Source organism: Lygodium microphyllum, chromosome 28 (genome assembly GCF_053477565.2).
Source record: "Lygodium microphyllum isolate KBCC chromosome 28, Lygodium_microphyllum_v1.1.10, whole genome shotgun sequence".
NCBI lineage: Eukaryota > Viridiplantae > Streptophyta > Polypodiopsida > Schizaeales > Lygodiaceae > Lygodium > Lygodium microphyllum.
Genome location: NC_141162.1, coordinates 21,022,867 through 21,048,450, shown reverse-complemented (window position 1 = coordinate 21,048,450; position 25,584 = coordinate 21,022,867). Strand labels below are relative to the sequence as shown.

The 25,584-nt window shown below is 39.1% G+C and overlaps 1 protein-coding gene across 1 annotated transcript in view; it reads right to left on the bottom strand.

Moving 5' to 3' along the window:
* The window catches only part of APM1 (aminopeptidase M1), a 44,537-nt gene extending 19,177 nt beyond the window's left edge, over nucleotides 1-25,360 (bottom strand). Inside the window, exon 1 of the mRNA XM_087669913.1 lies at nucleotides 24,630-25,360. Coding sequence (XP_087526039.1) covers nucleotides 24,630-24,944 — 315 coding nt within the window. The 5' untranslated portion in view covers nucleotides 24,945-25,360. The remainder of the gene's footprint in view (nucleotides 1-24,629) is intronic.
* Between the last annotated feature and the right edge of the window lie 224 nt (nucleotides 25,361-25,584).

The following is a 25,584-nucleotide window of genomic DNA, read 5'->3' as shown; positions in this document are numbered from 1 at the left end:
CCCCCACATGTCAGAAGAATCTTCTCTTCTTCTTTTTTTAGTGAAGATAGTTGAATTAAATGGCAATATTTACATCACACCATCAAGTCAGCTAAGGAAAACAAAACAAACACAAATCAAGCCGAAAGGCCTCCAAGAGAACTCTCTCTCTCTCTCTCTCTCTCTCTCTCTCTCTCTCTCTCTCTCTCTCTCTCTCTCTCTCAAAACTTAGATTAGAAAGAACTTTGATTTTGAGTATGAAACTTGTATTCTAAGTTCTAACTTCTAAGCACCTAGGCTCTAAGCTCGCCCCCTTCCCTCCCTTTTGCCTTCCCCCCTTTGATGACATGGCATCTTTGTTCCCCCCTCCAAACTTCTCACTTCTGTTTCTATTTCCCCCTCTCCCTCAACTATGCTTCCTACATGATAGGAAGTGTTAGTGATTTCAAAGAAAGGCATTAAGCAACCCAAATTTGTGTTACATTATGTTAACTGAAATTGTACTCCAAGAGAGCTAGAGGAGGGCATGTGGGTTAACTTTAAAGCCACAAAGAACTATGATTCTGTAACTATCAACGAGTACTATGAGTTATTGATCCTTCCAGATTACCTCCAAACATCTAAGTTCACCAAGTGCTCCACATGAGTTGTCTAAAAAAACAATTGGAACAAGGTGAACTGGTCATCTCCATTGAGGAAGCCCCGCGATGGAGGATGCTGCTCATTACATTCCATTCAAATTCAAATTGGTTTCTTGACCATAGAACTAAACATTGATAACAATTGCAAAGAAAAGCATTAAGATAACCCAATATCGTGCTACATTTTATGCTAACCAGAACCATAAGCCTATAGAGCTCCAAGAGCACATGTGGGTTTATCTTGAAGTCAAAAAGCATTCTAGTTCAATACCTCCAAACAAGTACTATAAGTTACCTTCAAGGTATTGTGGTTCCTTCCAGATTAGTAACATGTCTTATCAATTGGATTTAGGGAACATCTGAGATCTACGAGTGTTCCACATGAGTCATTTGAAAGAATGACTCAACAAGGTGAATCAATCATCCCTGTAATTGAAAAAGCCTGGCAATTGGAGGAGAGTACTCATTATATTTCACTCAAATCCCACTAGGTTCTTAACTGTATGACTAAACAATCCCATCTGACCATTCATCACAAGAATTTAGTTAAGTGGAAAAATTGCTCATAAGCGGAAACAAACTAGAAATTGGTATATTCATGTGTAATGAGGAAAGTATTATGTCTTTGGATGTCTAAATAGGCACCAGCAACATTGCTCGCAACTGAGGGACATAAGGTGACCTTGTGCAAATATAGTAGGGACATTTAGGGGTTAGAGAAGTAAAATCCTATTTATAGAACTCAATGCCCATTTGTGCGCATCATTGTGCGATCATCACTCTTGGACTTTAGACCTATTGGTTAACATGTCCATACACTAACATCGTGGGCCAGTGAGATGAGATGCCAAATCTTCAAACACGATTGTGAACTAGTACGTTGGGGGTCTCAAGCTTGAGGGGTGAGCCTATTCAGCTCTATGGCTAGAAGGAGAGTCTAATGTTCATTCCCCTTATGCTTTGTATCATGGATCTTGCGTAATGTCTTCTATGCAAGTTCAATCCTAGGGGGCCATCTCATCAAGGCTTTTCACCGTAGTTTGCAAACGTCCAATAATGTGTGGCCATAAGGGACCACAATGTTAGAGAGAAATTTGGCCATCTCCATGACAAGCATAAGCATGCACAAGGCAGATTAAGACAATTTGTACAATCACACCATGTAGAAGCAAGCAGGGTTGTCACGAAGACATGAAATTTCAATGCTTTGCTTAGTATTTGATTAAAAGTTAATCAAATGTGCTAATGTGACTTGCACATGTGAAGCATAGTAGAAAGGAAATGGGAACGAGAGGTCTTGGGGGAACAAGAATGGGACCCTAGGGGGAATGGGAACATGAAGGGACGACTTATACTATATGCATAATATGTATACATCTAAATTTGTTCATTCATATATCTTACAAAAGCTCTTCAAAAGAAACATATACAATTTGCAAAACATGATAGTTTGCTCCATAGATGATACATCAATCACATCGAAATGGAACATAAGACCTAAAATAAATGATAATATGAGATCAAACTAGATGAGAGAGTCAAGATGCATCAAGATAGCTAAAAGTGGTACAAGTTGAGAGAGAGAGAGAGAGAGAGAGAGAGAGAGAATGTGTGTGTGTGTGTGTGTGTGTGTGTGTGTGTGTGTGTGAATTGTTGTACACCTATTTAAATGCAACGATTGGTCCGCACATATGACTATGGAGGGAGTAAAAGTGATGGTGCATGCACATCCAATATAAGTGAGTTTTTTTCCTCCTTCCCAAGAATTAACAATGAAGTCCCACATTCCCCTTTGGTGGGATAGTAGCTTGTACATTCCCCATAGCATTCCCCTTCACATTTGCCCTAGCAATTCCCCTTGCTAAACATTCCCCCTTCAAGTTTTCCCATTCCCTGGCCCCTTTTAGGGGGTGGAACGCATTCCCTTGTTCCCAAGGGAGTGGAACAGCATTCCCCTACTACTATGATGTGAAGTTACCATCAGTTATTTCACAATGTGGGACCTAAGATCCCAAGATATTAGTTGGTGCCAAAGGCAAAGTTGAAAAAAGATAGGCTGAAAGCTTGGACTTTTATTGAACAGCTTGATGCAATCTATTCAAGAGGAAACTTCATTGAATCCTCAAATATTCGAAAGGCAACCACTAAGGGGAATGCATTGAAGTGGTGGTCCATGCTCTTGATGCAAGGTACAGCACCGTCAATATAGGTACAATTTAAGCAAATGTTTGCTTCAAATCGGTTGACTCGTACATTTGAGATGGACCTTATGATAACTTAAAATAAGCTTGATCCAACGCAATGCAATAATTTGAAACAATATAATAAGAAGTTTTGGGATACCTTGCTGCCAATTACTTCTTATCGTCTAGTTTCTCTTCTTGAGTAAGTGGAAAAGTATGTATATGGACTGCCCAAAGGAATTAGGGATTTTTGCATTAAATCCACTATATCTAGTATATCTCAACTTATAAAAACAGCTACTACAGCCGATGCTTTGCTGCATGGGAAAAATTTGAGCTTCCAAGGCATGGAATGGATGAGGAGCCAAATAAGAAGCTTTCAAGGGCTCAGAAAAGGGGCAAATTTGAAAATTAGGCCGAAAAGAGGTCAAAACAACAAGTAAAGGGCTAGAAAATAGTTGCACAAAGAAGGGAATTAAGGGCTGCAAATAAATGCTTTGTGAGCATGGACAAAATTAAAGATCAACACGCATTAATCTTCTTTGATAATGGGACACAAGCCAAATTTATTCCTACTGACATGTTAGGCCGTATGGGTATCAGAGAAGATGAGATGGGACCCATGGGAGAAGTTGGTATGGCATGCAAGGGCCATGCAGAAAATGTCAAACCACGCATTGGGAAGCTTCGCTTGCACATTCAAGGATATCTAAATAGTGAAGAGTTTTTCATTACATTGCTTGAGGGTTGTGATGTCTTGCTTGGTATGCCTTCATGCCATCATGTACATGCAATGATTGATTCACATGCTAAAGGGATCACTATTCAGCATGAGGGTAAGGCCCATACTTTGGATGTAAAATTGAAAGGAAACTTTGTCCCTATTGTATCGGTTGCTACCATTTCTGAAGTAATGAAAAGTCACCTCTTAACATGCTTGGTTTTCACAAAGGATAAGGTTGAAACATGTCTTGGTTTGGATGTAAAATTGATTTTTCATTTCTAAAGTAATGAAAAATCACCTCTTAACATACTTGGTTTGGAAGTAAAATTGAAAGAAAACTTCGTCCCTATTGTATTGGTTGCTACCATTTCTAAAGTAATGAAAAGTCACCTCTTAACACACTTGGTTTTCACAAAGGATAAGGTTTGAAACATGTCTTAAGTTAGAAAAGAATCACATGTCATTTTTTGGTATGTATGTTGATTGCTTTTCTTAGTCACTTTCAAGGTAGCTACTACATGAAAGTCCAAAAGATCATGGCATAGATCATATCCCTGAAAGTAGCCCTCCTAATAAGCTAGCCTACAAGGTAAGTGCAGCCCAACAAGAGGACAGAATGAGTCAAGAGAATGAGCTGTTAAAAAAGGGCTGATTCAACCCAGCTCATCCCTCCTTTTGTTCTCAATGCTTTTGGTACAAAATAAGGATGGATCATGGCATATGTATTGACTATCATGCTTTGAATAAAATCATTGATCGCAATAAAGAATCGGTTTCCAATTCCTCTAATCAATGCTATTATGGATAGATTGCAAGGGACAACCATATTCAGCCATATTGATTTGAAAAGTTCAACATATTCACACTAGAACAAAGGATGTACCTAAGACAACTTTCAAGATATCTTTTGAGTTATATGAGTTTATTGTCATGCCTTTTGGACATATAAATGCTTTTATCACATTTAATCAAATCATGGATCGCATCTTCAAGTAACATAGGGGATTTGTGAGCACTTTCTTTGATGATGTAATTGTATGTTCAAAGAATGAGGTAGAGCATAGGCAACGTTTGGAAATTGTACTCAATGAGTTACCTAAGTACGAGCTGGTTATAAGTGACAAGAATGAGTTTTCTTGCATGAGATGTACTTTTTGGGGCACATTGTGTCGACTGATGGCATTCATATGGATCTTGTAAAGGTTGAGGCAGCATGCTCATGGCCACCTTTGAAGAACGTGCATGAGATCAACAGTTTCTTGGCTCTATATTTCCATTATAGAAAGTATACGCACAACTTTACTGACATTGCATCTCCACTGCATGCTTTGCAAAAGAAGGTGTACCGTTTAAGTAGACAATTGTGAAAATTGCAGGATTTGAGAAGCTAAAGAAAAAGATGACTTTAGATCCTGTAATTATGTTGCCTAATCTAAGAAAGACATTTATTATTCAGAGTGATGCATATGAGAACAACATAGGGGTTGTTTTAATGCAAGATGGCCAAGTTATGGCTTATGAGAGTCGTATTCTCCATGGTGCAGAGAGGAATTTGTAGACTTATGAGAAAGAGTTGTTTGCTATAATTCATACTCTCGACGTGGAAACAATATTTCTTAGGGATTAATTTCACAGTGCAAAAGGACCAACAAACATTGCACTACTTTTTGACTCGAACTAGGTTGCCTAAGAAACACATGAGATAGGCCAACTTCTTATCTATGTTTCACTTTCAGATTATGCACATAGATGGGAAAAAGAATGTCATGATTGATACATTATCACGTAAGCAACGGATTTCCAATGTCACTATGGTATATCACACTAAGTTGGATACTATGAAAGATCAATATGTTGTTTCAAATTTTACAAATGTTTATGATCAACTTTGTAATTGCTGCAAACATGAGTGCATAGTGCTTAGAGATGGTTTTCTGATGATGCATGAACGACTATGCGTCACAAAGTAGTTGAGGCCTAGGATAATAATTGAGTCATGCTCCTACTTACAAGGCATAGAGATATTGATGCTACAATTGAAGCAATTGAACATTTCTTTTATTGGCCTTCTTTAAAACACGAGGTTGAACAGTTTGTCAAGACATGCATTGTATGCCAAAAAGTAAAGTACAATAGGCAAAAGATATCGGGTTTATTGCAACCCTTTGTATTCTTGATAGGCCCTAGCGAAGCATTGCTATGGACTTTATCTTTGAGCTTCTTAGATACCTATGCAAAATGGTGGGATATGGATCTTTGAGAATGATTGGTATATGGAAAACATTAATACAATCTTTGCAAAGATTAAGTATAGTCTTTAGAGGTTTTAAGAGAAACAAAAGAAACTAACTAATCGCCATAAACATGCTTTGCAGTTTGGAGAGAGAGATTATGTGTTACTGTGCTTTGAAAAGGCAAGGCTAAAAAAGATAAAAGATAGAGAGAGGTTATATCCAAAGGTAAATATGAGATATTATAGGCCCTTCCATGTGTTGGAGAGGATCACTAATATTGCTTATACGCTAAAATTGTCACCACACTAGCAGATATAAAATTCATGTGAGCTTATTGAGGCCTTTTAATGGTGATATGCCTGAAGATGCATTTGATGAAATTCAACCAAAGATTAAGGAGCTACATGAAATATTGGTACCCGAGTAAATCTAGGGACATAAGCCAACTCTAGATCACTTTGGGTTGGGCTCAATCACATTTAGTCATGGTAACCGCAAAACTGGTTTCGTTGGTACTAAAACATGAGATGCCTTAAACGTTTCACTGAAATACAAAATGCCCTAAGTGAAATAGCAAACTAAAACAAGATTTTTTATGAAAAATGATTGTGTTTTTGTACTTTTTTTAGAGTTTTTAGCCACTCCATGTATGATAGACATCATTTGTTGAAATTAAGGAACTTGCATGGTATAAATGTGTAAGTTGCAACTCATTGTTTATAAAGGAAACTATCTTCTATATACTATTCAATCATTTCACTAACCGTTTTACTTGGAACTTGCCCAGAGGTGAAAAGTTTTGGAGTGGAACACAACATTTCATGGATAAAACGTTTTCGGGGTGAAACATTTCATGGTTACTTTAGGTTCAATAAAGCAAGGGTCCAAAGCCTTGCCTAATGCTCAAGGGGAAGGTAGCACTTCCACTCCTCTAGTAATCAAAAGCTCTTGTGTATAGTGAATCTCACATATATTCAGCATACATCCAAGGTATTGACCTACTAGTATATCTACCATCACGTCACTATTCGGTGTACTACTTACTACGGTTTCGTATGCAAAAGGTATAGTTTTTAACATGTAACCTTGAAACTATACATTTGCATAAGTGTCTATCACGAGATCGTTAAATTTTAACATGCTTTAATCTTGCTGATAACATTTGATTAAATTATTAATCAAATGTGCAAGGTTATTTAGCACATGTGATGCACATGGCAATTATTTCATGGTAACAAGCCAAGGACCCCGATGATGCAATGTATCAAATGCAAAAGTTGCGATAAGTTATGCCGATTGGATTCTATTGATCAATTGATATCAAATTTGACCTTGGGGTAGTGGTTTGGCCAATAAGTGCCGGTGGTGACACTAGGGACTAGCATTAATTCATTAATTAATGCCAGTCAAAGAATCAACAGAGGTTGGGAACTACTCCAAGTTCCAAATAGCCTAGCCAATTTAATTATGGATGGACACATTTAATTTTGGGCAAGGTTAAAAGGGTTGAAATTAATTTTCAAGGTTATTTAGTTTTGAAAATTAATTAAATGGTTGGATAATGTTGAAAAATGGGTTTAGAAGACTGTCACTTGGCAAAAATGCCCATACAAACTGAGAAAACGTTTTTAGGGGATGGCTCTCAGCCATTCAGTTACTTAACAGCTTGTTGGGAGGGGGGAGAGAGAGAGAGAGAGAGAGAGAGAGAGAGAGAGATGTTAGTGTATTTTCTGATCAAAGAAAAGAAATTTGCTACAGAAGACAGCCATATGGGGCCTCAATATAGGCAGGGGACAGCAAGGAGTCACCTTCCAAGGGCTAGTAACAGCATTGCTGATCAAGTGACAGCATTTTGGAGGTGTCTGGAGGTAGGTAATGCATTAAATGCAAGCTAGAGCAAGCAGCAAGTAGGAAGCAACAAGCAGAATTTAAGGTTACCTCATGAAGAAAACCAGATTTCTCTCTCATATTGGCTTTCTTTTACCTTCTCCAACCCATTCTCAGGAGATCTCAGTATTTCTCAACCATTTTGAGCACATCTCAACCAAATTTGGTAGACAGCAAAGAGATCTCTGCTATAAACCCTAAATTTTTACAAAAATTAGGGTTTGACAACCACCTTGGGACCCGTGCCAATTGGTAAAGGCATTGTATACGAAATTCTGCACCTAAAATTTGTGGAATTGTCAAAGAATTCAGATGCTAGCCCATTCATTGTAATTTGAGGCACCATCTGGCCAATTGGAGGTTCCATTCGTGCAAGTCCTGGGTGAAAAATCAAGGGGCTATGGTCCCGAATTGATTATTGATTGTTGCTACAGCAAAGGGGCTTTTGGAACAACAAAGGAGATTGTAAATCTCAGCTTGTACTCATTCCATTAGCAATCAATTTAAAGAAACACCGAGACGCCAGTTTTGGGACCAACAGGATGTCCAATGTCCAAGATTATTAAGGTAATTTGTGCATTTAAGTTATGTTCATTTGTTGATTGCTGTAATTAAGTGCTTAACCAAGGAATTACTACCCTTTCCAAGAAGGAAGGCTGGTTTCATGGTTCCATCACCGAGATACCATCAATTCCCTTGAATTGGTGGGCTTGAGGCACCTCATTGAAGGTCAGAAGCTTTGCTCTAGTGCTGAAATTATATTCAGCTGAGCATTACAGCAAGAATTTCTTCAGATAGTGAGATGAGATCAAGCAGGGATGATGCCTCTCAATCTGAAAATTCACACAGTATTGGGGAAAATGCAATGCTTGATCTTGGACAAGGCGCGCAACAAGGATAGCAAGTTGAGAATGAGAGAATTGGATGAGATGTGGGTTCTTCTAGGTCTCTTGAAGCTGATGACTAACAACATCAAGACGAAGTTGATGACCATTTTAAAGATCGGCTGATGGCAGTAGCTAAAATGTTTATGCAATTGGCAAATGATACTCAATTTATGCGCTTTTTGAACCCTTAAAGGAGGGCAGCAAAGGCAAGAAGAGGAGATTATCTTCGAGAGCTTTGCGATTGCAAGAAGCACCGAAGGAAGAGCCAACACAATAGCATAATGTTCCAAACGTAGGTAGTGAGCACAATCAAATGATGCCAAGCGGGCAATTGATGCATATGCAAAGCCAACTTGGAACTACCAATCCAATGCTTTTTGAATAGCACGGCATGCATGCAATGAAGGGGCAGCCATGATACTTTGGTGGTGGCACTAGTTTCCATGCTATGGTGGGCTTGCAACCACATACAAGGATATATGACACAACTCCTTATCATATGAAGCAAACAATGCCCAATGTGCAAGGCCCAATGTATCGTGTATGGCTGGTAATATGCATAACCCCATGTATAGCAATGTTGGCATGATGTCAGGGCACAAAGTGGCAACTTTGGCAATGCATATTTGCAATCCATAGTGTTTGGGACTCATGGTATTGATGTTGGTCATGCAAATGCTCCATATAGTGTTGGTCGTGAGGAAAAGTGCAACTAGGGATACACACAATGTATGGGAAAATGTATCTTACTATGGCTGGTACTATGCAATTTCCCATGCAGTCACATTGCAATGGTCCAAAGCATGCAAACAAGAATGTTTCCTACTGCATCTAGTGCTCCTAGCATGTCACGTACACATCAGGGACTAGTCAACTGGATGCAATGTTGCATATTAGTTAAGTTGGAATTGCAGCGGTGTGAAAGTATTGTTGGGAATAAAGGCCCTCGTGCCTTTTAAATGTACTCGAGTGTGAACACACCCTTAGCACTGTATACGTATACATATATGTATACGTATACATATACATATACATATATGTATACATATACGTATACATATATGTATATGTATACATATATATATGTATACATATATATATGTATATATATACACACACACACATATATATACATATATGTATACCTATATGTATATATACAAATATGTATGTGTATACGTATACATATATGTATACCTATATGTGTAGGTATACATATATGTATACCTATACATATAGGCATATATACCTATACGTATATATGTATAGACATATACATATATGTATACATATACATGTATATGTATACATACATACATACATACATACATACATACATACATACATATATATATATATATATATATATATATATATATATATATATATAAACATATATCTCTAAAAACCTAGAGGTACACTCATCATTGTACCCACAAATCGTGTTCACTCTCCTAACTCTCTCTCTCTATTGCTAGCAAGCATTGCGTGTCTCGATCCTCGCGCTTTCCGTTACTACAAACTGGTATCAAAGCACACATTTCGCGAGCTTCCCGAGACCACAACACAAGCTATTCGAGCCACAAGGCTCGTTCAACACAAGTTGTGCTGAAGACCAGCAGTCAGGCGACAGGGCAGCAGTCAGGTGACCAATAAGCGCGTGGCAGTGGTGCGAAAGGTTGGGCGAGCAAGCAACGGCATGATGACCAGGCGACAACCAGTCGAGTAGGGAAGCAAGCGTGCAGCATCACACAACGGGTGCTGACCAGCATGATGACGGCAGCCAGGCGTCAAACGGGGCGGCCAGCGAAGCGTGCGACAGATGGGACCAACCGCGACTGGTGGGTCAACAAACCCGTCATCCAAATTTTTTTTCCCTTCAAATTTTTTGAAATTCCTCTTCCCCTACAAAGGGTTCACGCATGGAGGCACAGCCTCCAATTTTTTGTGCAATCTAGGCCCAAAATTTTAGGGCTTTTCCAAATTGAGTGTTGTTCATGCAAAATTGAGGCATCTGCGTCAAAAATTGCAAACAATGTGCGCGTTTGAATTGGGGATTTCGCCAAAAATTATTGAAATTTTGCTCATCTGAGTGAAATTTCTCGACACAAAAATTTTGGGGTTTTTTTGACTGTGCCTGTCAAATTTTATGCCCATGGATACATGTACAACAGAAATTGCAGCTAAAATTTGGGATTTCTCATGTAAAGTGATGTATTTGCCCTTGAAACAACTGTAATCAGTTGTGGAATGCTGTAGCACATGGCTTGATGCTTCTGAAAATTTACTTACAGATCTGAAATTTCTGCTTCTACGTGGTCATTAATTGCAGGTTGGTACTTGTTTGTACCTTGGTCACTTGTGTGAGAGTTTGGGCCTGCATTTGCTGAATTTTTTGGTCACATTTGGGCTGAAAATCATGGCGGGCAGCAATGACAGTAGTAATCTCATGACATTAAGAAGCTTGAAGGAGCACATAACTTTGCAGTCTGGCAACAACAGTGCTACAATATCCTGTTGCAAAAGAAGCAGGCAAAGCCGATTAAGACCGAAGGGGCAAAGCCCGCAAACATGGAACAGGAAAATTGGGATGAGTTAAATGAGCTTGCATGCTCAATTGATGCCTTGCTGTTTAACATTGAAGGTTTGGATTCTGCATATGCTATTTGGACTCGACTGGAAAAATTGTATGCACAAAAGAGTGCCGCAAGCAAAGCGTATTGGCTGAAAAAGCTTATGGATTTGCGTATGAAAGAGGGTACAGCAATGTCTACTCACTTGAGTGATTTTAAGTCCATCTTCAGCCAGCTTGTTGCCTTGCAGTTCTTGATCGATGAAGAATTTAAGGCTATGTTCTTACTTTGCACTCTTCCAGAGAGTTGGGAATACATTCAGGACTGCTATGAGCAATTCTAATGCGATTCTTTTGTATGCTGATGTAAAGAGTGCTCTACTCATGGAAGAAATGAATCGGCAAAGCAATGCATCTAGTAAGTCTTCCAGTGCTTTGCATACTAGGGGCAGATCAAAGCAGAAAGGCAAATCTGATAGCAAGGGACGCAGTAAATCACGTGGCAAAGATGTTGAATGCCATCATTGTGGCAAGAAGGGTCACTTTAAACGTGACTGCTATAAATGGAAGAAAGAGAAAGGAAAGGGCAAGAAGACAGATGATAGCAAGGAAGAGAAGAAAGAGAGTCAGTCTAAGAAGAGCAATGTCAAAATTTAAGAGGCGAATGTAGTCACCCATAACAATGACAGTGGGAATGACGTACTCTTGGTCTCTTCACACTTTGGTGCACATGCTTTACTTGTACGTACACATGCATACCTGGGTTCTCGATTTAAGTGCTTCCTTTCATGCCAACCCTCATCGTGAGTGATTCTCTGCCTATACAGGGGGTCGACATGGTGTTACCCATCTTGGGGACAACTATGCATATGACATTGCAGGTATTGGCAATGTACAGTTACAATTTCAGCATGGTTCTATCTTCACACTTCAGCATGTACCTCAGCTCAAGAAGAGCTTGATTGGCACAAGGCAACTAGATGATGATGGATTTCATACCACCTCTGGTGATGGGAAGTGGAAGATCTGTAAGGAATCTAGAGTGATTGCCAAAGGGTGTAAAAGTGATATCTTATATCCTCTCCATGTATCTAGTGTGAGTGATCATGTTGTTGTCGTGACCGAGCAGCCAAGTGTTTCTTTGGGGCATGGCCGGTTGGGACACATGAGTCGAACAGGAATGAAAGTGCTATCTTGTTTGGGTTACTTGCCTTGTCTTCGTTATGCTGATTTTGAACATTTTGATCATTGTGTTTATGGTAAACATGCACAGACGTCTCATAAAAAGTCTCTTTCACTAAAATCTTCTCCTCTAGAGTTAGCACATTCCGATGTATGTCAGATACCAGGATTATCTTTAGGGGGAAAGAAATATTGTCACCTTTGTCGATAATGCTACACAGAAGGTATGGGTTTACCCTATTCGTAGCAAGGATGAAGTGCTTGGCAAGTTTAAAAAATTCTTGGCATTGGTTGAAAATCAAACTGATAAGACACTTAAGTGTCTTCGCTTTGACAATTGTGGGGAATATGTGTCCAAGGCCTTTCAGGCATTTTGTGATAGCAAAGGGATCAAGAGGAAGCTCACTGTCCCTCATAATCCACCCCAAAATGGAGTTGCAAAGCGTATGAATCGGACCATCCAGGATAAGGTCCGTACGATGCTGTCTCATGCTACATTACCCCATGGTTTTTGGGCAGAGGCTGTTATGACAGCCGTACACTTGATTAATCGGTCACCAAATAGGTCTTTAGGAGGGGTGTTCCCCAAGAAGCGTGGTCGGGCAAGCCACCTTCATATGCTCACCTGAAACTATTTGGCTGCGAGGCTGTTGTGCACATTCATAAAGAAAAACGCAGCAAACTTGAGCCAAAGTCCTGTAAATGCATTTTCCTAGGATATGGTGACGAGGGTGAAATGGGGTATAGATTATGGGATTCCGAGATAAGGAAAGTAGTACGCAGCAATGATGTTATCTTCCGGGAAGATCGCATGCATAAACAGCCCAAAAGAACTGAGGAGGTCCGTGAGGTTGTATTTCGGGAAGAAATACCTTTTGGACAACAAAATGTGCCTATTGTACAACAACAAATACTTGTTGTAAATGAACCTGTAAATGCAGAAAATAATGCTGAAAATGATAAGCCAATTATTACCCATGATAATGATCTTGAAAAATAACAAACAATGTATGCTCCAGGAAGAGATGTCCTGAATCCCATATGCACAGTGAGAGTGGAACAACCCAACTTCTATAAAGCATTGTACTTGACTATGGAATGAATACAATATCATGATGCTTTGTACTTTCACTGTCTTGTCAGTGTCAGTTCATTACACGAGATTGTCTTTATGAGTCCAAGCTAATCTATCTTGGAACCTATTTCACTTATGCAACAGTTGGTCTATCTGTGTCTATGTCAACATGAGTCTTCTCTTCATCTTTCATCCTCCATAGCTCCTGTCATGCTCTAGATCCGTGTTTCTTAACATGGTATCAGACCTCAGCTGAGCATAGCATAGCTCCATACATTGCTCTCTTAGTCTCTCTTCACCTCTAGTCATCTCTGTTCAATTCACAGCCAGCTCATGACTCCATTTCCAGCTTCATCTTCAGCTTGACATTGTGGCTCCCATAGCCAACTTGCACCCACCTGTAGTTGAGGTCTTGGATCTCCTCAACCAGAGCCTATCTCAACTTGTTCTCTTCAGGAGAGTTGTTCTCTAGCTTCAGGCTCTCCTCCTTGTCACGTCAAACATCAACATTATGCGCTCTAGCACCCGGCATTGCAGAGATTGCAGCTTGCTGCCAGAAACACGACAGCAAGCTGTCGTACAATCGAATCTCCCTATATGCGCTGCTAGATGCCCTGTAACCATAGGGCTTTGGAAGCTTGGATCATAAACTTCCTCCTCATCAAACGATTCGCCATACAAGTGTGTCTACGAGCTGCCCCGAGTAAAAAACCAATCGCCTGCCTGATTAACCCTAATTCCACCATAGCCACTTCAACTATTCTCATCTCACTCCCTCACTGTCTGCAATACACTAAGGCTATTGCCACTCTAATTACACTAAATTTGAAAGTTTCAACAAGACTTGAGATACTTTGAAGATTCTTTTTAAGTCTTGAAGACCTCAAGCAATAGCCTCAACGCCAAGACTTCCTTCTTTGCCTCATTCTTCCTCCATTTGGCAAGGCAAATACTGTCACTCTACTCAGTGATTTTACCAACAAGGAGGGGACTCAAGTTGAAGAAAGACAAGCATCAAATAATCACCATCAAGAAGGAAGAAGATTCAAGCTTAAAGACCAGACATAGTATCTCTTGATACTATAGAGTGTGCCTTCACATTACCTTGTACTTCTGTCTCTTAACACATTGAAATACAACTCTTTTGATAAATAATTGACGCTTATCAACATGGCAGAACTTGAGCAAATAGCAAAGTTTAATGGAGAAGGTTTCCATGCCTGGAAGGAAAAGACCATGTACCACCTTATGAGGAAAGACCTCTCGGATCTCTTTGAAAATGATGAAGGTGATGCAGATGGCACGGAAGAAGATTCAAAAAGCGGGATCCTTGCAATAACTTCATCAAAAACCAAAGAATGGAAGAAGATGAATAACAAGGCACTAGGCATCATTGCCTGGGGACTAAGTGATGATGTGCTACATCATATCTCTGGCATTAGAGATGCTAGAACCGCTTGGGAGGAACTTCACAAGATGTTTGGTACCCAAGCAAAGAATTCACAAGTAAAATTACTCATGCAGTTTTATAAACTGGATATAAAAGACACTGCTTCCATAACCATACACATTAACAAGTTCAAGAGCCTAAAAACCCAGCTTGCAACTCTTAAGAAGAATATTGATGAAGATGAAGCAATAGCCGTACTGCTTGCAAGTGTAAATAAGGATCCATATGAGAATCTCGTGTCCACCCTAAGTAATGTTCCAAGTCTCTCACTTAAAGATATTGAGCACTCTCTTCTTGATAAAGAGAACAAACAGAAGAACAAGAATGCAAAAGATGGTATTCCATCTAGGGAAAATCTCTTATACACCAAAGAAGCTGTTGGACCCAAAGGAAGAGGTCGAGGATTCAATACCGACAACAAAAGTCGAATGACATGTCATTATTGTGGTAAGACTCGCCATATAGCCAGTGAATGTTTCCACAAGAAAAGAGCACAACAGTTGCAGAATGATCACCACCAAAACCAATTCATGAATGAAGAAGAAGAAGAAGATGCTTCCACTACCATCAGCAACTCTAACAGATTATTCTAAAAGAATTTTCATTGTATCTTTCATACAATTTTCCCTTAGTGGATTTGCTCTGTAAAACTCCTATCAAAGATGTAAAGTTTCAAGCTTTAACTTGACTAGGCTGCCTATGAGCTAGTCTCCCGAGCCATGTCATCATGAAGGGGAGACAAAAGTCAACAAGTGTAGGAACTCATCATTTGTGGGGGGGGAGGTGTTGAGAAACAACAAATGATGTATACTCCAAGAAAGGATGTCCTGAATCCCATATGCACAGTGAGAAGAGTGGAACAACCCAACTTCTATAAAGCATTGAACTTGACTATGGAATGAATACAATATCATGATGCTTAGTACTTTCACTTAGTGTCTTGTAAGTGTCAATTCATTACACAAGATTGTATTTATGAGTCCAAGCTAATCTATCTTGGAACCTAATTCACTTGTCCAACAGTTGGTCTATCTATATCTATGTCAACATGAGTCTTCTCTTCATCTTTCATCCTCCATAGCTCCTACCATGCTCTAGATCCGTGTTTATTAACAAATGAGCCACTACACGTGCAGGAACAGCCAGAACAACAAGCTGTTAATGCTGATTTGCAGGCTGAAATGCCAGGATAGAAAGCTGAAAATGCTGAACACCCAGCAAACAATGATCATTGGGTTAGGAGATCGTCTAGGACTACTAGACAACCTAATAGATTCATTCTTGGTGCAAACAATGTGGCTGATTATGTCATGTTGACAGACTGTGGTGAACCATCTTGCTTCAAGGAAGCAATGGACAGACAAGACAGCAAGAAATGGTATAAAGCCATGTTGTCAGAAATGGAATCTCTTGAGAAAAATGGCACTTGAGACTTGGTGCAATTGCCTAAAGGGCAAAAAACACTTCCATGCAAATGGGTTTACAAGATGAAGGTCACTTCTGGTTCCTCACCAAAGTACAAAGCAAGATTGGTTGTGAAGGGGTATAAGCAGAAACATGGAATTGACTTTGATAAGATCTTCTCTCCTATAGTCAAGATGACTACACTGACAACCATTTTGGGCTTAGTTGTAGCTGAAGATATGGAGCTCATACAGATGGATGTAAAGACTGCATTCTTACATGGTGACCTATATGAAGACATATATACGCAACAGCCTGAAGGGTTTGTGGAAAAAGGGAAAGAGAATATGGTATGTAAACTCAAAAGGAGTTTGTATGAGCTGAAACAAGCACCAAGAGAATGGTATCATAAGTTTGATACATTTATGCAGTCTCAAGGTTTCCATAGAAGTCAAGTGGATCACTGCTTGTACACCAAGAAGACAGCAGATGGCAACCTGATTATCTTGGTTCTGTATGTTGATGACATGCTGATGGCTGACAAGGATACTCGTACCTTGGACCCACTGAAGCAAAGTCTTCATGGCAGCTTTGACATGAAGAATCTTGGTGATGCAAATCACATTCTTGGCATGCGAATACTCAGAGATAGGTTGACACGATTACTCTATCTATCTCGGCAGGAGTATATCTCCAAGGTTTAGCAACGTTTCAATATGGAGGGGGGAAAAACAATTGGGGTTCCATTACCTCCATATGTGAAACTCGGTGCAGAGGACAGCCGTGCATCTGATGATAAGACGATTGAAATGACCAAGATACCATATGCTTTAGCGGTTGGCAATTTGATGTATGCTATGGTTGCTACACGTCCTGACATTGCCTTTGCAGTGGGAGTGGTTAGCAGATACATGGCAAGCCCTGGTAAAAAGCATTGGGAAGTAGTGAAAGGTATTATGAGATACCTCAAAGGCACAAAGGAGTTGTACATCTGCTTTGGAAAGCAGAAGGCATTTGTCGTTGGCTTTACCTATGCAGATTGCAGAAAGTCCACTTCTGGATATGTGTTTACCTTCACAGGAGAAGCAGTCTCTTGAATCTCCAGGCTACAAAAGTGTGTTGCATTGTCTACTACAGAGGCAGAGTATGTGGCTGCCACACTGAGGCATACAAGGAGGCTTTATGACTTTCACATCTGGTAGGAGAGCTTGGCATTACAGAGTTACCTGTTCTCCATTGTGACAGTCAAAGTGCTATCATGCTACCATGGAATCCCGTCTTTCATGCGAAGACGAAGCACATACAGGTGAAGTACCACTTCATTAGAGATGTACTTGACAACAAGAGCATCGAGCTTGTCAAAGTGCATACAGATGATAATCCTGCAGACCTTCTCACGAAGGATCTCCCAACAGAGCGGTTTGCTTATTGCCGACAGATGATGGGAGTTGGATAGATATATGTAATTCAGCTTTGTACGTACCTAGACTTAGTTGATTCTTTTCTCCTCTTAAGGCACATAGCCTTTAGGTGGGAGGTTGTTGGGAATAAAGACCCTCGTGCCTTTTAAATGTGCTCGGGTGTGAACACACCCTTAGCACTGTACTTTCATATATATATATATAAACCTAAAGAGATACACTCGTCATCGTACCCACAAATCGTGTTCTCTCCTAACTCCTCTACACTCTCTCTTTGCTGCTAGAAAGCACTGCGTATCTCGATCCTCGCACTTTCCGTCAAGAAAAAAGGCCTACAACCTAGTGGAGGTTTCAAGGCAAGAAAAATTAGAGGTAAAGTTTCCATTTGCTTCTTGATGAAGCTTCAGCATTGTTTCACCAATAGATGCAAAGTGGATGGAAAAGGATGACTTGACAATCCATCCTCGATTGTTGCAACTTTACCGAGATGCCTCTCAATTAGAGCCAACTTTGGTTCGAGCTCAATCAAGTTTAGCAGAGCAAGGTTCTAGAGTATTGCCTGATGCTCAAAGGGGAGGCATGGGGTCACTACTTAGTGTACAAGTCATTGTGAGATGCATACAGATGAGTATGAGTTTTACCCAAGCACTCGAACTATACTTTTGCTTCAGTTTAAGATCAGTCTGGCATGGATTTTTGCTTCAGTTTTGAGACAAAAAAATTTGATCAATTTCAAGCCAATTTTTTATCACTTTAAGAACCGTTTATGGTCACTTTTGGGATCAAATTTTGCATTAGTTACTAATCAATTTGTGCAATCAGTTTGTGACTACTTATCAGATCAGCAAGTGATCAGTTTATGATTAGATTATGCTCAATCTTCAATGGTTTACAACTAGTTCCACGGACAGCAACATGTTAGTAAATGCCATTGATAGTTTCAACCATTGTTTAAGCTGATCTCTCTATTGTCCACACCAAATTTTGGAGGTGTCTAGCAGTAGGTAATTGCATTGTATGCATGCTGAAGCAAGTAGCAAGTAACAGGTGATAAGTAGAATTTAGGGTTTTATAGCAAAGAAAATCAGATTTCTCTCTCATCTTGGCTTTCTCTCTCTTCTCTAACCCATTCTCAGGAGATCTCAACATTTCTCAGTCAAGTTTTGGAGGACAATAGAGACATCTTTGCTGTAAACCCTAAATTTTTGCAAAAATTAGGGTTTGACAGCCACCTTGAGACCTGTGGAAATTGGTGAAGGTATTGTATACCAAATTCAGCACCTGAAATTTGTGTAATTGTTAGGGAATTCAGATGCCAGCCCATTCATTGTAATTTGGGGTAGCATCTAGCCAACTGGAGGTTCCATTCATACAAGTCCTGAGTGAAAAATCAAGGGGCAATCAGCCCGAATTGATTGTTGATTGTGGCTACAACAAAGAGGCTTTTTGGAACAGCAAAGGAGATTGTAAATCTCAACTTATACTCATTCCATTAGCAATCAAGTTAGAGAAATACCGAAAGGGGCACCAATTTTGGTGCCAACAAGGTGTTCAATGTCCGAGATTATTAAGTAATTTGTGCATTTTAAGTTATGTTCATTTGCTAATTATTGTAATTAAGTGCGTAATCAAGGAATTACTACCCTTTCCAAGAAGGAAGGCTGATTTCAATGTCATTGTACAATCATCAAAGGTTGATTATCAATTTTACTGGTTCCCAATGGATGATCAACAATTACCAATGCAATTAATTTGGTTTTGTGGACAACAAAATGTTTTATGAATAACATTGAAAGTTCAATCATGGTTAAAGCTCAACTTCAACTTTGTTATGGTTGTCTAGCCAAAACAATTGAGATATGCTAATAAGAAATGCATTTTATGAGTTTCTGGTAGCAATTTTGGATTCTTTATGAGTTTTTATGTTATGATTTTGCTAGTTAAAATTTATCAGCAAGTATTTGGCATTACCATGGTTAAGCAATAGTGACCAATGTTGTTTTCACTATGATGTCTTTTGGAAAATTCCAATGCATTATATTTTGCTTTGACACATTGTAGTGCAAAAGGACAAAGCAAGGATTCCAAAGGGAAGATGTATCACAAGGACATGAAATTTTCATGCTTTGCTTTAGCATTTGACTAAAAGTTGATCAAATGTAAAAATATAACTTGGATATGTGAAGTGTAGGTTAATTGTTTCACAATATGGGCCCTAGATTCCCAAGGTATCAGTTGGTGTCAAAGGCTGCAATTGTAACAAGATATACTGGACACGTACTAGGTGGTACCTAGTATCGAAATTTTGCCTAGACCATTTAAATAGCCCTAAGTGTCAATGGTTACACTAGAGAATTGGTACTAATTAATTAACTAGGTTAATGAGTCAATTCTAGGTTAATAAGAGCTCAAGATCACTTAATGATAAATTGGCCTAGCCAATTAAATTGTAGGCCAACCAAATTATTTTTCTAAGGTCAAAAGGGCTGAAATTGATAGATTTGAAAATTAATTAAATGGTTGGATAATGCTGAAAATGGATTTAGAAAGCTACCACTTAGCAAAAATGCCCATGTAAACTCAGAAAATGTTTTCAGGGGCTGGGTCTCAACCATTCAATTAGTTTATAGCTTGGGGGGAGGGGGGAAAGAGAGAGAGAGAGAGAGAGAGAGAGAGAGAGAGAGAACTAATGGTCCATTTTCTAATCAAAGAACAACAATTTGCTGCAGAAGATAGCCATCTGGGGGCCTCAACAGGTAGGGGACGGCAGGGAGTCACGTTTCAAGGGCTGGCAACAGCACTGTTGATTAGGTGACTGCTTTTTGAAGGTGCCTCGCAATAGGTGACTATACTAAATGCAAGCAGCAAGAAGAATTTCGGGTTTCCTCACAAAGAAAATCAAATTTCTCTCATCTTGGCTTTCTCTCCCCTTCTCCAACCCATTCTCAATAGATCTCAACATTTCTTAGCCATTTTGAGTAGATCTCAACCAAATTTGGTGGACAGCAAAGAGATCTTGGTTATAAACCCTAATTTTTTGCAAAAGCTAGGGTTTGACAAACACCTCAAGGCCCGTGTCAATTAGTAAAGGCATCGTACACTAAATTCAACACCTAAAATTTGAGTAATTATCAAAGAATTCAAATATCAACCCATTCATTGTAATTTGGGGCAGCATTTGGCCAGTTGGTGGTTCCATTTGTGCAAGTCTTGGGTGAAAAATCAAGGGGCAATTGACCCAAATTGATTGCTCATTGTTACTACAACAAAGGGGCTTTTGGAACAGCAAAAGAGATTGTGAATCTTAGCTTGTACTCATTCCATTAGTAATCAAGTTAAAGAAATACCGAAAGGGGCACCAGTTTTGGGGCCAACAAGGTGTACGATCTCCAAGATTATTGAGGTAATTTGTGCAATTGCAGTTATGTTCATTTGTTGATTGCTTTAACTAAGTGCTTTATAAGGAATTACCACCCTTTTCAAGAAGGAAGGCTAGTTTCAAGTGGAGATTTTCACTAATCTCTATTATAAAGCCTAATTTACAATAGAATAGAAATTAGGGTTTGGTTGTCACCTCAAGAAGTGTGCTGAAAATATAAGGCCTAGAGACTTGAATTTCAATCACTAAAATTGAAACAATTTCAAGATTTTCAAGTGGCCATTCAGCCAACAGTCATTTTGAGTTGAATTTGTCACCCAAGAAGCACAATTAAAGGCCAATATAACCAGTCTTCTTCCTTGGATAGGGTGGTAAATAACCTGATTAAGCACTATTTACAGCAATTAAGAAATTCACAAAACTGAAAAGTACACTTTACCATATAATCTTAAACATTGGATACCCTGTTAGCCCTCAAAATTGGTGTCCCTTTGATATTTATTTAACTTAATTGAAGAAGAAGTCGATGAACAATGGGATTCCACCAATCCGTTTCAGTATTCCAACTCCCCTTACTGTTCAAAATGACCAACAAGTCTTTAATCTAATTTGCCCCTTGATTCGAGTAATCAATTGGCCTTCACCCGCTTTGATGGAGATGAAAAATGCTCCAAATTCAATTATTTGTTAATCCCTCCACTTGAATAGGCTAAAAATAGCTTCAGTCCTATTAAAGCTTCCAATTTCTGGCATGCTTCTTGACCCTAATTTTTGCTACAGATTAGAGTTTACACCAAAGAAATATGAAATTTCTCAACCTCTGGTGATCTCAATATTGCAATCTTTGGAGCAAGGATATAGAAAGGTTAGGAGATGAGACAGGATGCTGAGGAGAGAAAAAATTCAAACTTTCTTTGCAAAAAGCTGAAGAAAATCTATCATTTACTACTGCTGCCCTATCTCTACAGCTTGTAGATGCAAAGAATTGAAGAAAATCAGTCATTTGCTGCTATTGCCCTGTCTCAACAACCTCTAGATGTTGTCACCTACTATTGATTGGTCTTCTCCTGCCCCTAGCTGCCTCAGAAAATCCTCCAATGGCTGCAAATCAGACCAACATCTTCTCCCTCTCTCTTGCAGAGCTTAATACACAAAATGCCTCTCCAACCTCTAAAGACATTTTTTTAATCTTACATTGGCATTTTTTACAAGTGGCAACCTTCCCAAATGGCTTTTCTCGCATTATCCATAATTAAATGTTAGTTTTTTGTCTTTAAATACTAAAAATTAATCTAATCATTATTTCGGTACCCTAAAAAATAATCTAACTGGCCAATAATTAAATTGGCTAAGCATCTTGCATTTCCAAGTGTCTCTGCACTATCTTTGACCATCAAATTAATGTTAGGTACCATTAAACGCCACTTCTCTAGTGTCACCAACTAACACTTATGGCCAAATGAATGACCTACGCCATTAACTGGTATCAGATACCACCAAGTACCTATACAATATAACTTATAGCAACTTATTTCTTTGGCATCCTGTGATTTTCTCAGATCCCGAGCTCATAAATTTACTCTAATCCTAGTTACACCTCACATGTGCAATATTTACTTAACCATGTGATTAAAAATTAATCCACATGTTAAGAGAGATTTTGAAAATACGTGTTCTCATGACAACCAATCCCTAAGCAAACCAAGGGGTAAGTTGGTTTGAACGCTTACTGGTTATCTATGACAACAAGAGACACTTTCATCAATGTAAAAGATTCATAAAACTCAGTGTACTCCATCCATTTGCAATAAAAGTTAAAGAAATACCACAAGAGGTGTCAATTTCGGAACCAAATGCCTGTCCATTATCCAAGATCAAGTGGCAAATTATGCATTTCAATTTATGTATATTGCTTACTTCTTATAATTGTTGACCAATCGGATCATTACCATCCTCTCCGAGAAGAAAGATTGGTTTCATGGGCATAAACTTTACAATCGCCAACCGTTTGAACAACAAGTAGAGCAAGCTGATTAAGACTGACAAATTAGACAAATTTACACATAGCATGCACCATTTTCATGGCAATTTTCTAGTATTTTATTGTTTATTTCCTATAGTCCACCATTTTCAACAACAATTGGCAAGATTTAACTACTCAACCTAATCAGATTACTATATTATTTCCTACCTACTTAGACAACTTTCCCCTCCAATCATAGTCACTTCATTTTTTAGCAAGTCGAGAGAGATCTTTGATTAGTTATACTCCCACAACCCCTTGTACGTATCTCCCTTCAGTATTCAACATTCATTCTCTACAATATGCAACATCTCTCTCTCTCTCTCTCTCTCTCTCTCTCTCTCTCTCTCTCTCTCTCTCTCTCTCTCTCTCTCTCTCTCTCTCATGTTCACTTCTTTCTTTTAATCCAATCATGTACTTCTGCACTTGCTACACTCTAACAAATGACCCCCTCTCGAGGATCGGATAAACTGAAAGCTTCTTGAAGGAGACTCAATGGTGTATGCTAAGAGATCCCCTTTAAAATTATTCTAAAGAACATAGAAAAGGATATAGGAAAATCCAAAATTTCATGAATTACAACTAGCACCAAGATGTGTTTTCTAAGTTCACGATTAACTTATGATTGACTCCTAGCTTTATGGGCAAGCAAGATAATGCATAAGTTGTGTAGATATTGTGCAAACTCATCAATAGTAGGGGTCGATAATTGAGACTAGAGATCCAAAGATTAATTGATTAAGTGCACATTTAAATAATTGGCACTTTTAGACTTTAAACAAAAGTCTTAATTATATTGTCAAGATTTAAATTATCAAAACATATGGATTAAAATATATTTTTATGGAAATAAGAGTACCATATCAATCAAGGCTAATCAATGGATCATAAGTCATGATTAAGCTAACTATCATCATCCAATAAATATTCAAATGACAAATATAAAAATGTAAAATGACTGAGCTAACTATTATCATCCAATAATAGTTAGAAGTTCAAATGACTACTTGCAAACGTAAAACCAGCGCAATCCTACACTTAAGCTAATGTAAAAGTTTCAAAGTAAAGGTCCGAAAATATTTTTTTACAACCTCAATCCAAAAAAGTGTATTATAAGTATGAATATTGTCTTTCCCACTTGTAATCTATGTAGCATTGATAAGCAAGTTATAAGGTCTTCTAATAATGGGATTTTGGCACTTGGGAAAATCATGTGATTATAGACCATCAAATTGATTATTTTGATAGCCTTGCACAAGGCCTCTCTCTTGGGCAAATAGATAGGTGCCTCAAATATTTTAATATATTGCATTATGTGCTATGTATTAGTTTCATATATTGGTATTATGTGATATATACGTACATCAATAATGATGGTTATAGTTATCCAAGTCTCTATTTTCTTTCCGTATGTACTCTTTATAAACCTTAATAATTAGATTGATTCAAGTGTCTCTTTTCCTTCCATGTGTACTGTTTATATAAAACTAGAAGACGATTATCACTCAGGTGTCATTTAACCAAATTTGAGGCTTTCGTCTGCTGGGACCGAAAACAAAAAGAATGCTAATGAGCGTCTGGACTTTACCTGACGTGTATCTTTGCATCTCAGCCACACTGAGCCTGGGTGAATCGCTAGATCAAAAGCATTCAAGACGAGACAGGTCGTTTCCTTTAAAATGTCAACTGTGACAGCCAATCTGCCCTCAAATTTGAAAGAGACAAGGTCAGGCCAAAGCTCCACATCGTACCGCCGTGGAACAGCGAATGCAGGGAGGCGCGGAGAGCCCTTAAACATGGCAACACTGCGGCTCTGCTTCTTCCCTCTTCTCCGAAAATACGAGAACACAGCGTACGATGTTGCGACAACCACAGCGACAGCAAAAGCAAGGCGGGAAGCCATGATATCTCTCCCTCTCTCTTCGACTTCTTCTTCTTCTTCCTCTTCTTTTTCTCTCCAGCAAACAAGAAGACAAGTCTTGATCCTTTATTGCTTCAGGTAGCAAAGAAGCAGACCATGTAATGGAAAACCTTGAAGCACGCACAAGAGAGGGATAGGAAGAAGATAGAATACAGTGTCCGAAAAGCCATGAAAGGGCGGAGCTCTGAGAGGCGGATGCGGTGTGGCCGAGCGTGTGCTGGCGCGGAGAGTGGAGGGAAAGGAGGACTGGAGCCAGGCTAGGGTTTCTGGCTATGGCATACGAAAGAACTCGTCATGACTATAGAGCCTCTGCCTCCTCTATGCTGCCGACTCCCGAGAGACAACAACCAAGAGCCATTCAGATTCCCATTTCCTAGTCCTGCCCAAAGTCAAAACTTCGCACCCAACGTCATCTAAGAGGACTTCGTATCTCATACTCCAAGAATGGTGGGCTCATGATAAGAAGTTTGGTGATGACTCTCCATAGGATATTGGGGGTCGAGAGGGTGTGGGTGTAGACTCTCCATAGAATATTCAGCCTCCTCCCAGAGGGCGTTGATGGCCATATTCTCTTACGCTATGAATAAGAAGGCATCGCTCCAATCGACCACTGTTTCGATGA